This window comes from Rhinoraja longicauda, chromosome 6 (assembly GCF_053455715.1).
Source record: "Rhinoraja longicauda isolate Sanriku21f chromosome 6, sRhiLon1.1, whole genome shotgun sequence".
Taxonomy (NCBI): domain Eukaryota; kingdom Metazoa; phylum Chordata; class Chondrichthyes; order Rajiformes; family Arhynchobatidae; genus Rhinoraja; species Rhinoraja longicauda.
The window spans coordinates 74,861,838-74,875,960 of record NC_135958.1 but is presented as its reverse complement, the minus strand read 5'-3'; the positions used below and the strand labels follow the sequence as shown (position 1 = coordinate 74,875,960).

Below are 14,123 nucleotides of genomic sequence, written 5' to 3'. Positions count from 1 at the left end.
AGTTCAGATTAGAAAATCAATGGGTTGACTTTGAGGCCTTGCACACACCGTGTCCATTAAACTAAAATCTGACAATAGACAATAGACAATAGACAATAGGTGCAGGAGGAGGCCATTCTGCCCTTCGAACCAGCACCGCCATTCAATGTGATCATGGCTGATCATTCTCAATCAGTACCCCGTTCCTGCCTTCTCCCCATACCCCCTGACTCCGCTATCCTTAAAAGCTCTATCTATGACGGTACATCCAAATGTATTTCAGCCTCATTTATCCATCATATGATATTTATATTATTAATATTACATGACTGCAGTTCAGGGTAACCTTTCACGATCAGTTGGGGTAGTTATTGGCAAGAGAAGGAATTTCTTTAGTCAGAGAGTGGCGAATCTGTGGAGTTCATTACACAAAAAGCTGGAGTAACTCAGTGGGTCAGGCAGCATCTCTGGAGAAAAGCAATAGGTGAAGTTTCAGGTCGAGACCCCTTCTACAGAATGAGAAATCTAGAAGGTACATAGAAGAAATTAATGAAAGAGATGAATGAGGAGGAATTTCTTAAGTCAGAGGGTGGTGAATCTGTGGAATTCATTGCCAAAGATGTGCTGTGGAGGCCAGGCCAATGGATATCTTTAAGGTAGTGATAGATATATTCTTGATTAGTATGGGTGTCAGGGGTTATGGGGAAAAGGCAGGAGAATGGGGTGGAGATAGAAAGATAGAACACCCCTGATTAAATGGTGCCGACTTGATGGGCCGAATGGCCTAATTCTGCTCCGAGAACTTTTTTAAGTCAGTCGGTCCTCCCTAACTGGGTCTTCCTTCTGTGGGGAAAAATGACTGAAAGTGCATTCATTTCATTCCTTGCAGAAGGAATTTAAATTATCATTTTGAAAAGTATATCTGCAGTTATTATATGATAGAGATGGGACTGAACTTGCAGAAACTAAAAATAACCTCGACTGTGAAGTCTGCCATTTATATCAACAAGCTGGGTTGCCCTGTTCATATGTAAAACAAACATTTAATTTTCTTAAACCACCTCTAAACAGTTTTTCTCCATCAGATAAACAGGATGTATGTTCTATCGTCTCTCCCCATCAGCTACAGCAGAAGAACATTAGTGAGCTTTTTGTTTAATTTAGTCTGCATGACCTCCGAAAGCTTAGTAAGTATTTATTGACCAAATGTCTCCAGAGAGGGGAAAAGATTTTTATTATTCGCCTGTTAACGTGGAGGCTACACTGCAATCTTTCAAAGACTATTTTTAGTGCCATTACTTTCTGAGCTGTATCATGTCCTTCAGTTTAGAGATACAGCGCGGAAACTGGCCCTTCGGCCCACCGAGTCCACGCCAACCAGCGATCCCCGCACGCTTACACGATCCTACACAGACTAGGGACAATTTACAATTATACCAAGCCAATTAATCTACAAACCTGTACGTCTGTGCAGTGTGGGAGGAAACCAGAGATTCTGGAGAAAACCCACGCAGGTGACGGGAAGAATGTACAAAGTCCGTACATACAGCACCCGTGGTCAGGATTGAACCCAGGTCTCTGGCACTGGAAGGCAGCAACTCTACCGCTGCACCACTGTGCTGCCCAAGTCCCGTAGATTAAAATTTTACTTAAGAGTAAACAATCTTTTTTGTGAGCATGTTTAGGGACGGTTGTTTAGAAAATCACCCTGGCTATAAAGGCTAACTTCAGTTGGTGATAGGTAGAACATTGAATGATAATTTTGAATTCTCCTATAACATTCAGCACCATATCTTTTCAGTTTTTAGTTTAGTATCATCGCATGTACGAGGTACAGTTAAAGATTTTCGTTTGCGTGCTGTCCAGTCAGAGAAAAGACTGTACATGAATACAATCACGCCGTGCGCAGTGCACAGCTAAAGGATAGGGGGTACAATATTTACTGCAAGGATATAACATTGAAGTCTGATTAAAGAGAATTCAAAGGTTTGCAAATGAGGTAGATGGGAGGTCAGTACTGCACTCTAACTGATGAGAGGATTGTTCAGTTGCCTGTCTGTACGGAGTTGCACTATCTTACACACTGGGGACAATTTACAATTTTACCAAAGCCAATTCACCTGCAAACCTGCACATCTTTGGAGTCCACAAGGTCATGTTCACAAGGAATAGGAGTAGAATTAGGCCATTCGGCCCATCAAGTCTACTCTGCCATTCAATCATGGCTGCTCTATCTCTCCCTCCTAACCCCATTCTCCTGCCTTCTCCCCATAACCTCAGTCACCCGTACTAATCAAGAGTGTGGGAGGAAACCCGAGCACCGGGAGAAAACCCACGAGGTCGCATGCAAACTCCATACAGACTGCACCGTGGTCAGGATCGAACCCAGGTCAATGGCACCACCAACTGTAGGGCAGCAACTCTACCGCTGCGCCACTGTGCCGCCCAAATCTCTTGAGGTATGAATGATGTACAATAGACCAGGAAAAGACAATGAGCTGCTGATAGCCAAATATGATTTTGCTCATTCAAACCGTAATTTAAACAAAATAAATCAGGAGCACTCCAGCATTTTGCAGCTGGTTAGTCAGACATTGGGGGGATTATTCACCATAAACTCGCAACACATCACGACTAAAAACGTCCAGCAGCCCCATTGTTCTGAGTTGATGCACCAAAATAGAATATCTAACCAGACATGAAATTACAGTCCATTTATGGAGCAGCTCGAAGGATGATTTTCTTTTTCCTGAACTGTGCAATGTAATTGCTGCAATGGAAAGCATCCAAGAGAGGCAAACAAGTCGGCTGCCTCCAGCTACAAAGCAGATTAACTTGGTCTCTACTCTATACTGAATGTCTTTATGATCTGTTTAAAACAATTGATTCCAGTTTAGCTGCAGGAAGCAGGCTCGAGACTGTATAATTGTTTGATGAAATACAGATTCAGCTTCTGGTCATAAGCTGGACACAGAAACGGCTGCACTCTACGATACTGCCAGGAAACCTCGCTGGAAATAGACACAAAAAGCTGGAGTCACTCAGAGGGACAGGCAGCATCTCTGGCGAGTAGGAATAGATGACGTTTCAGGACTGAAGAAGGGTCCTGATCCGAAATGTCACCTATCCATTTTCTCCAGAATTGCTGCCTAACCATTTGGGTTACTTCAGCACTTTGTATCTATCTTTGTGCTCCGGGCACATTGAAACATGGTATAAAATGATCATAGTTATGGGAGGTGGGGGGGGTGAGAAACTGGAGGTAGAAAAAAGCCTCCCCTTCCTCCCCTCTACTTTCAGTCAGAAGGCCTTTTCCAACCTCCAGTAAAACCCCCCCACCCCCCCCCCCCCCAACACCTTTCAGTCTGGTCCTGACCTGAAACATCACCCATTCCTTTTCTCCACAGATGCTGCCTGAGCTGCTGAGTTACTCCAGCACTTTGTGTATAACCTCTCCCTCAGCGTCAGCAAAACAAAGGAGCTAATCGTCGATTCCAGAAAGCGGGCTGGACTCGTCCCAGTCAATAACCATGGGGCTGAAGTAGAGGTGATCAGGAGCCTTACCTTCCTTAGCAGAAATATCACCAACAATGTTCTACAGTCCTTTTTAGTTTAGTTTAGAGATACAACGCGGAAACAGACCCTTCGGTCGACCGAGTCCGCTTCAACCAGCGATCCTCACACACCTACGCAATCTAACACACTATGGACGATTTACAATTTTTTGCCAAAGCCAATTAACCTACAAACCTGTACGTCTTGGGAGTGTGGGAGGAAACCGGAGCACCCGGAGAAAACCCACGTAGGTCACGGTGAGAAGGTGCAAACTCCATACAGACAGCCCCCGTAGTCAAGATCAAACCCAGGTCTCTGGTGTTGTAAGGAAGAGACTCTACCGCTGCGCCACCGCGCCGCCTTTTATAAGCCAGACATATTCTCGAGACCCGAATCCTATCTCGTTGTGGCCCTTGCATCCTTTCCTTTTCCTGCACTTTCTCTGTGACTGCAACACTATATTCTGCATGGGTTGAATGCACTCTTGCATGGATGTTTTGACTGCGTGGCATGCAAAATAAAGTTTTTTTCCCTGCAACTCAGTGCACGTGACAATAATAAACCACTGCAACATAAACTCAACTGCAACAAATCTGAAATCATCATCATTGGTCCAAAAACGCTCACCAAATCCACCCAAAACTTCATCCTCAATATCATATCATCATATCATATCATATATATACAGCCGGAAACAGGCCTTTTCGGCCCTCCAAGTCCGTGCCGCCCAGCGATCCCCGTACATTAACACTATCCTACACCCACTAGGGACAATTTTTACATTTACCCAGCCAATTAACCTACATACCTGTACGTCTTTGGAGTGTGGGAGGAAACCGAAGATCTCGGAGAAAACCCACGCAGGTCACGGGGAGAACGTACAAACTCCTTACAGTGCAGCACCCGTAGTCAGGATCGAACCTGAGTCTCCGGCGCTGCATTCGCTGTAAAGCAGCAACTCTACCGCTGCGCTACCGTGCCGCCCTATATTGATGGTCTCCCAGTATCCACCTCCCCTCACATCCGGAATCTTGGAATCATCTTTGATCAAACCCTCTCCTTCGACAAACACATCAAACACATCACAAAGACAGCCTTCTTCCACCTCAAAAACATTGCCCGTCTCCGTCCATCCCTCTCCTCCACAGCTGCAGAAACCCTCATCCACGCCTTCATCACCTCCCGTCTGGACTACTGCAACAGCCTCCTCTATGGCTCACCCTCAAAAATCATCAGTAAACTTCAATACATTCAAAACTCCGCTGCCCGTCTACTCACCCACTCCTCGATCCGTGACCATATCACCCCCATCCTTTACAAACTCCACTGGCTCCCTATTCCCCAGAGAATCCAGTACAAAATCCTCCTCATGACCTACAAAGCCCTCCATAACCTGGCCCCATCCTACCTGACTGACCTCCTCCACAGGCAAACTCCCACCTGCACCCTCCGCTCTGCTGCTGCCAATCTCCTGTCCCCCCCCATCCGGACCAAACTCAGATCCTGGGGGGACAGGGCTTTCTCCATCGCTGCTCCCACCCTCTGGAACTCACTACCCCAAACCGTCAGAGACTCCTCCTCACTCACCACATTCAAAACATCACTGAAGTCTCACCTGTTCAGCACTGCCTTCAACCACTGACCATCACCTCACCTTCTGTCTCCTTTTTCTGTTCGTTTACTTATTTATCTATTTATTCAATTCTCTATGTTCTAGAAATCCCTGTAAAGCATCTTTGAGTGTTTGAAAAGTGCTATATAAATGTAATGCATTATTATTATTATTATTACTAGCAGTATCAACCACATCACTCCACCGTTCCCATTAGTGCTAATCAATATTGTGGAGACTGCTGACAAGTCAGAACATCTAATGCAGTGAAATGTCTTTTTCTGCGGTCGAGAGTCTGTAAGAAAAACTGTCAGCAGAACCCAAGGGATTGCCTAAGAGATGGATGCTGTGGAATTTACAAGCAATGAGTTTGTAGTCATGGATTCTCCGGTTTGTATCCCCAATGCACAGAGTCTTTGGCCCTGAGTAAGGGAATCGAGAACCCAAGGACATAGGTTTAAGGTGAAGGGGGAAAGATTTAGTAGGAACCCGAGGTGACATTTTTATTTTACACACAAAGAGCGATGGGTGTATGAAACGAGCTGCCGGAGGAGATAGTTGGGGCAGGTAGTATCATAATGTTTAAGAGACATTTGGACAGGTACATGGATAGGAACGGTGAAGCGGGATATGAGCCAAGTGTGGACAGGAGGGACTAGTGTAGCTGGGACATGTTGGCCAGCATGGGCAAGTTGGGCAGAAGGGCCTGTTTCCACGCTTTATGACGCTTTGGTAAAAATCAGGCAATTTTTCCCTTACAGAGAGATATGGAACATGAAAGACATTCAATAATCAGTGTAGAAACCACCTCCCACCCTCCCTCACCTGTGTTTACCTCTTACCTGCCACGCTTTGTCCCGTCCCTCCTCTCTCCCAGCTTTTTAGCCCCTTCCCCTCCCAAATCCTTCCTACAATCAGTCTGAAGAAGGATCCCGACCGGAAACGTCTCCTATCCATGTTCTCCAGAGATGCTGCCCGACCCGTTGAGTTACTCCAGCACTTAGTGTCCTTCTGTTTTTAAATAATCTGTGGTTCGATCACCCAAGCCTACTGTTGTAAATCTTGCCATGATAAGAACGATAGGTTTGGGCTCGGTTTGCCAGCCAGCGGGCTTGTCTCATTTTCACACTCGGGAAGAATTGAACAAGGAGTGATACGTACAAGGCTGGTGAGAGTTCTCAAGGACCTTCAGATTTCTTGCTCATCGATAGCCTACCGCATCCATTTAGCTTTCGGGGAGAAAAGTAATTTTCAGCAATGAGAGCATTTTTGCATCTGGCCTCCAATACTATCCCCTCGGGAGGGAGATTTAGGGTGGGGTATCCCAAAAGGGATTATCACATCAACCCCAACTCCAAGTTGGAATATACCACAGCCCGTGACACAGCGTGGCAGGCTGGGTCTACCACCCATTATTTAGCTTCCCAAGGCAGATATCACTCCTATTGAAGCATGAGGAAAAAATATTTTTTGGAACATGATATTTCAGTTACTACTTCAGATAATATCATGTTTATTTAAAGTGGAATCTGTGGAATTCTCTGCCTCAGAAGGCAGTGGAGGCCAATTCTCTGAATGCATTCAAGAGAGAGCTAGATAGAGCTCTTGAGGATAGCGGAGTCAGGGGGTACGGGGAGAGGGCAGGAACGGGGTACTGATTGAGAATGATCAGCCATGATCACATTGAATGGCGGTGCTGGCTCGAAGAGCCGAATGGCCTCCTCCTGCACCTATTGTCTATGTGGAAGTATAAGGAAATCTGGCTTCAAAGTTCGATTAATTTGATTCGAAAAAAATTCTATCACTTAAAATAATTTATCATATTTTTACTGGATTTATAGTTTGCTTGCTATGCCAAAGAGTGTGCTTTCACACGTATCAGGCATTTGCAAGTAAACTCAACGTTATTCCCTTTATCATGTGTCTGTACACGGTAAATGGCTCGATTGTAATCATGTATTGTCTTTCCACTGACTGGTTGGCCCGCAACAAAAGCTTCACACTGTTCTTCGGTACACGTGAAAATAAACTAAACTGTAAAACTCTGGATAAAGCATGGGTACAATTAATCCTCACAAAACTGTACCTCAATGATTCAGTGCATACATTGTCTTCAACTTTGACATCATGTCCAAAGTACTGGCAGTGAGTGTACATCAATTCAGTGCCATTGCCATTCTCCAGTAATCCATGATGGGTCATGTCAATTCAGAAACAATTGGACATTCTGTAAACTTGCCACTTAATCTCACCGTTATATGGCCATGCATCAATATAATAATCTCCACGTTCCAGACAGCCTGAAGAACTATTACTAGGAAGATAGACACAAAATGCTGGAGTAACTCAGCGGGCCAGGCTGCATCTCTGAAGAGAATCTTGTATATTATGTATGTGACAAATAAAGCTGACTTGACTTGAGAAGGAATGGGCGACGTTTTGGGGCGAGATCTTTCTTCGGACTGGACTGAAACTATTACGAGTAACGGTGACTATTACTAGCACTGTCTGAAGGAGGGTGTCGGCCTTCTCGGGAAGAGATACCTTCCTTTTCAGGTGAGCCTATTCCTTCTCTCCAGAGATGCTGCCTGACCCGCTGAGTGACCTCAGCTTTATATGCCAAACCTAGGTATAAACCAGTATCAGTGCAGTGAATTGTTCAGCTACCACCAGTAATGGCCAGAGAAACAGACAGCGTCTCATTCAAGATAATTTATGAAATCCTTGTTGGAATGTACTTCCCACCACATCTGTTCTTATTAATTGTGTAGGAAGGAACTGCAGATGCTGGTTATAAACCGTAGACACAAAATGCTGAAGTAACTCAGCGGGTCGGATCTGGAGAAAAGGAACAGGCGAGGTTTGGGGTCGAGTCCATTCTTCAGATCTTTTTTTGTGTTCTTATTAATTGCGTGTCATACTAATGAACAGTTCGCCAGAAGTGTGTGCAATCGTTTAAGAATGCATTGGCTCTAAAATGCTGCCAAGGATATTTTTCCAAATTAAAGAAAGAAGAAAAATAGCTAAATTGCCTTCTCTTTTTGGATCATGTTTACGATCGAGTCCGTAGTTTGCAGACTCACATCAAACAGAACAAACTCCGAGCACGACCTACTTGACACAACACAACCCAGTGACAAGCCCCAGTCTAAAGGGCAGTCACGTAGATAAACAAGTCAATTAGACCCACGGCTCGCCTTTAATGTGCAGATCTCAACGCATCCTTTATAATCGGATCTGAAAGTTCAGACTTTAGTGCATAAGCTACAGGTCCATGGTACTTTCTTCACACCCCCCCCCCCCCCCTTCCCTCTCCTCTCCTCTTCACACCCTCTCTATCCCCTCCCCTCACCTCTCTCCCTCACCCCCTCCTCTCTCCCCCTTCCCCTCCCCTCTTCACCTCCTCCATTCTCTCCCCTCCCCTCACCCCCGTCCTCTCTCCCTCTCTCCACACCCTCTCACCTCTCTCCCTCACCCCCTCCTCTCTCCCCTTCCCCTCTCCTCTTCACCTCCATTCCCTCCCCTCTCTCGCCCTCACACCCCACTCCCCTCCCCTCTTCACCTCCTCCATTCTCTCCCCTCACCTCTCTTCCCCTCACCCTCTCCCCCCCTCACCCCTCTCCCTCACCCCCTCCTCTCTCCCCCTTCTCCTCTCCTCTTCACCTCCTCCATTCTCTCCCCTCCTCCTTTCCTCTTCCCTTCACCCTCCAAGAAAACACATTTTAACCCCAATTCACACAGGACAACGTTTGCAATTAACACACCGATATTCCAAGCTGGTTTGGGAGGAGAAGGGGAGAAGAATAGGAGGGGGGGGGGGGGGGGGAATAACATGAGGGGGTGATCGCCTGGAGACTGAGCCCAAAGACATGAATAGGCGGCTCTTTAAACTTTCCAGACAGACTCTGGGCTAGAGTGGGCTGGGGTGGGGTGGGTTGGGTTAGAGTGGGCTGGGGTGGGGTAGGGTGGGCTGGGGAGGGCTGGGTGGGTTGGAGTGGGCTGGGGTGGGGTGGGTTGGGTTAGAGTGGGCTGGGGTGGGGTAGGGTGGGCTGAGGAGGGTTGGGTGAGTTACAGGGCTGGGGAGGGCTGGGTTAGAGTGGGCTGGGGCGGGGTAGGGTGGGCTGGGGAAGGCTGGAGTGGGGTAGGGTGGGCTGGGGAGGGCTGGGGTAGGGTTGGGGTGAGTTACAGTGGGCTGGGGTGGGCTGGGCTGGGGTAGGGTGAGGTAGGGTGGGCTGGGGTGAGGTAGGGTGGGCTGGGCTGGGGTGAGTTACAGTGGGCTGGGGTGAGGTAGGGTGGGCTGGGGTGAGGTAGGGTGGGCTGGGCTGGGGTGGGGTGAGTTACAGTGGGCTGGGGTGAGGTAGGGTGGGCTGGGCTGGGGTAGGGTGAGGTAGGGTGGGCTGGGGTGAGGTAGGGTGGGCTGGGGTGGAGTAGGGTGGGCTGGGGCGGGGTAGGGTGGGCTGGGGAAGGCTGGAGTGGGGTAGGGTGGGGTGAGTTACAGTGGGCTGGGGTGGGCTGGGGCGGGGTAGGGTGGGCTGGGGAAGGCTGGAGTGGGGTAGGGTGGGCTGGGCTAGGGTGGGGTAGGGTTGGGGTGAGTTACAGTGGGCTGGGGTGGGCTGGGCTAGGGTGGGGTAGGGTTGGGGTGAGTTACAGTGGGCTGGGCTGAGGTAGGACAGACCGTTACACCGATGCCGCAGCCGGACAAACAAACAACGAGCGGGAACTCACCCACATTCGCGTTACACACCGCCTGTTGTGGGTGTATCGGTGCACAGCTACACGCCTCGGCGATCTCTTCCACCCTCCACACCAGAAGCACAAACACCGTGGCCACCAAACTGATGAACGAAGCACTCATTTTCTCTCTTTTTTTTTAATCCCCCTCACCCTCACCCTCCCCCTCACCCTCACCCTCACCCTCACCCTCACCCTCACCCTCACTCTCACCCTCACCCTCAAACAAAAACAAAAACAGAATTCTAGTGGTCCTTCAGCAGAGGTCGCCTGCCTGCAATGTTCCTCTGGAACAGGGCAAGTGGTGTCAGCCTGAGATCGCGGTGAAACAGAAGGAATCCAACGAGGTAAAAAATGACATCAAGTTGCCTTGAGCTGCTGCTGCTGCTGCTGCTGCTGTTGCTGTTGCCTCCCCCTCCTCCTCCTCCCCTGGCCGTCCTTCTCACAGCACAGCCCTATATATAACGCGGGACATGTCCCCGCCTCCCCGTTTGGAAAGCCAGTTGCTGCAAGCAGACAGTGTTTAGGGAAATATCAAAGACTCGTGTTGTTTTCATTCCTTCCTCTTTTCGCCTCCTCCCTCTCTCCCCCTCTCTCCCAGTCTCCCCCTCTCCCTCCCTCTCTCTCTCTCTCTCTCTCTCCCTCCCAGTCTCTCCCTCTCCTCCTCTCTCCTTTTCTCCCTCTTCCTCCCCCCCTCCCACTCTCCCTCCCTCCCTCCCTCTCTTCCCCTCTCTCTCTCTCCGCCTCCCCTTCTCCCTCTCTCTCCCTCCCCCTCCCCCCTCCCAGTCTCCTCCCTCTCTCACCCCCTCCCCCCTCCCAGTCTCTCCCACTCTCCCCCTCTCTGACTCCCCCTCCCTCTCTCCCCTTCTCCCTCTCCCCTGCTCCATCCCCCTCTCTCTCCCCTTCTCCCTCTCCCCCGCTCCATCCCCCTCTCTCTCCCCTTCTCCCTCTCTCTCTCCCCCCCTCTCTCCCCCTCTCTCTCTCTCTCTCCCTCCCTCTCTCCATCTCCCCCTCCCTCTTTCCCTCTCTTTTGCATTTTCAGAGATAAATTTTACTACAAAAGAAAGTCCTTGTATAATGAGCTACAAATCTCCCCAAAAGGCCATTGCCAAATCTGACCTGCATTACAGACGTTTTTAATGCTTCTCCTTGGCTTAAACCGCTGTCAATCGTACACTGACACCAGCCCTTGCACAAATATTTCAACCAAAACGCATCCTGTTGGTAATAGATTCTAGAAGCTTCTTTTTTTTAATAGAGGAAATTGATGTAAGCCACTTTTGTGTTTGTGGATAACGCAAAAGTGGGAATCCTCGTTGCATTCTTTCCCCCCCTCTCCCCCCAAAAAAAGTTGTTCACAACAAGGTTATTATATATAAAATGAAAAAAAATGCAAACCCGAGTATGTTCTGAATCAAGTCTTAAGCACATGCAAAAATCATTAAGCTGCTTCTCCTTTCAATTGTCTTAGCATAAACATTACTGATTTCACTCACTGTGTACAGTTCATAAGTGATGGAGAAGAATTAGGCCATTCGGCCCATCAGGTCTACCCCGCCATTCAATCCTGGCTGATCTATCTCTCCCTCCTAACCCCATTCTCCTCCCTTCTCCCCATAACCCCTGACACCCGTACTAATCAAGAATCTATCTCTGCCGTGGAAATATCCATTGGCCTCCACAGCCTTTCCACTATGTAATCCTTAACCATTGACCTACTTTCAACAAGGTTCACACTCTCTGTGAATTAGTCAGTCATTTGAAATACACTTTTAAACTTAAAATCTGCTCCCTATTGTTGACCAAAAGAATAACCCTCGCACTCCTCTCTTGATTGGCAAATGAAGGAAAGGCCTGGAAAAATTACACAATTCAGTCGAACAATATTGCAATCCACTGTCTGCATTAACACATTATCACCGATCCCACTGCCAACAATGGACCATTGTGGGCTCCACATTTCCTCGATTATCGTTGCTTTCTGCATCATATCTTCCTTTCATTTGTCCTGAGTACCGTCTATATCTAGGGCTGCCAACTTCCTCGCTCCCAAATTCGGGACAAGGTGACGTCACCACCCCACGCCCCACGTGACCTCACCCAGCCAGCGGCCACGTGCTCCCGCTCCACCAATGGCTGGGTGAGGTCACGTGGGGCGCAGGGCGGTGACGTCACCCTTTGCCCCTTATTTGGGAGTGAGGAAGTTGGCAACCCTACTAATATGGGCAAGGGCGGTCCCGTACGGGACAAACCAATTCACCCCAAAATACGGGATGTCCCGGCTAATACGGGACAGTTGGCAACCCTATCTATATCTCTCGTTCTCCTTTCCCCTGACTCTCAGTCTGAAGAAGGGGCGTGACCCGAAACGTCATCTATTCCTTTTCTCCAGAGATGCTGCCTGACCCGCGCTGAGTTACTCCAGCTTTTTGTGTCTGTCTTCGGTCTAAACCAACATTTGCAGTTCCACCCTACACAACATTGCAACTTGCATCAGTGTTGAGGGGGAAAAAAACTCTGATGGGGATGGAGTTGTTTTGTTATGCAACCCAAACGAAAATAAACATCATGACTTAAAAGGCAATTCTTTGGTCCCGAGATCCTTGCTCAGAACTTCCAACGAAGCTGAATGTTAAGATGACTCAGTGAAAAAAAAACTGCAGCTGTTAACAATATTAGCCACACCACCAGGCAAGAACAGAAACCTTGCCCTTGTGGAGACCAATGCAAAATTGCACACATATTCTTGAATGAATGTGGTTAATGAAGCCAAAATGTCTGCAGTTGGTCCCTGAGAGAGGTTACTTTTCCTTGCCCTTAACAGCAAAAGGAATAAAATATACATGACATGTGATGTCACAAAGCTCGGACAACAGAAAACAGATTTTGTTAAGTTTGAAGCAATAAACTAAAAGAGGTCTCACTGTGCTTTTTGCTGTACATTGATTTCCCTGGTGTCTCTGGGTTACAATGAGGGAAATCCCATTTTTCTTCTGAAACAAGCTGGTGCATTTTCCCCAAACAGTAGCTCTGCCAACAAGATCAAGGATTCAAAATAGTTCTAAATAATAAACACATCACGGGTACATAAACAAATCAGAACCTCTTTCCCAGGGTGGAAAAGCCAAAGACTAGAGGGCTTTGCTTTAAGTTCAGATCCGCAATGTTTGAAGGAGCGGTGGGGCATGTTTTTTTTTACACACAGAGAGTGGTGGGTGCCTAAAACACGCTGCCAGGGGTGGTGGTGGAAGTAGATTTGGTAGCGGCTTTTAGATGGAAAAGCAGCTCAGACTGGGTGACACAGTGGCACAGTAGAGTTGCTGCCTTCCAGTGCCAGAGACCCAGGTTCATAAAAACATAGAAAATAGGTGCAGGAGTAAGTAGGGCATTCGGCCCTTCGAGCCAGCACCACCATTCGATATGATCATGCCTGATCACCCAAAATCAGTTCCTGCTTTCTCCCCATATCCCTTGAATCCGTTAGCCCAAACAGGTAAATCTAACTCTCTCTTGAAAACATCCAGTGAATTGGCCTCCACTGCCTTCTGTGGCAGAGAATTCCAAAGATAGCGTCAAGCTGCAATGTCCAAATAGAAATAAAATTAACTTTTATTTTCAAGAATGGTATTAGGGCAGTACTGTGGTGCAGCTGGTGGAGCTGCTTTCTCACAGCGCCAGAGACCCCAATTCAATCCTGACCTCGGGTGCTGTCTGTGTGGAGTTTGCACGAACTCCCTGTGACCGTGTGGGTTTCCTCCGGGTGCTTCGGTTTCTTCCCACATCCCAAAAGCGTGTGGGTTTGTGGGTTAATTGGCCTCTGTAAATTGCCATTAGTTTGAATTTAGTTTATTGTCACGTGTACCGAGGTACAGTGAAGAGCTTTTTTTTGCGTTCGATCCTGACTACGAGTGCTGTTTGTACGGAGTTTGTATTGTCTCCTCTGACCTGTGAGGGTTTTCCTGGGGTGCTCCTGTTTCTTCCCACATTCCAAAGATTTACAGATTTGTAGGCTAATTGACCGGTAAAATGGTAAATTGTCACTAGTGTGTGTAAGATAGTGTTAGTGTGTGGAGGTCGCTGGCTGGTACGGAATCGATGGGCCAAAGGGCCTGTTTCTGCGCAGTATCTCTAAACTAAACTAGCAAGGGCTGATATTTATAATCAGCATTACACGAATCACATTAGAATATATAATTACAATATTTCTGACACTAAAGTGGGTGATATTCTAGCTAGAGAAGATAGT

At 47.8% G+C, this 14,123-nt stretch overlaps 1 protein-coding gene across 1 annotated transcript in view; it reads right to left on the bottom strand.

Annotated features, from left to right (window-relative positions):
- The window catches only part of timp2a (TIMP metallopeptidase inhibitor 2a), a 60,505-nt gene extending 50,482 nt beyond the window's left edge, over positions 1 to 10,023 (bottom strand). The window contains exon 1 of the mRNA XM_078401347.1: positions 9,872 to 10,023. Coding sequence (XP_078257473.1) covers positions 9,872 to 10,001 — 130 coding nt within the window. The 5' untranslated portion in view covers positions 10,002 to 10,023. The remainder of the gene's footprint in view (positions 1 to 9,871) is intronic.
- Positions 10,024 to 14,123: the final 4,100 nt, after the last annotated feature.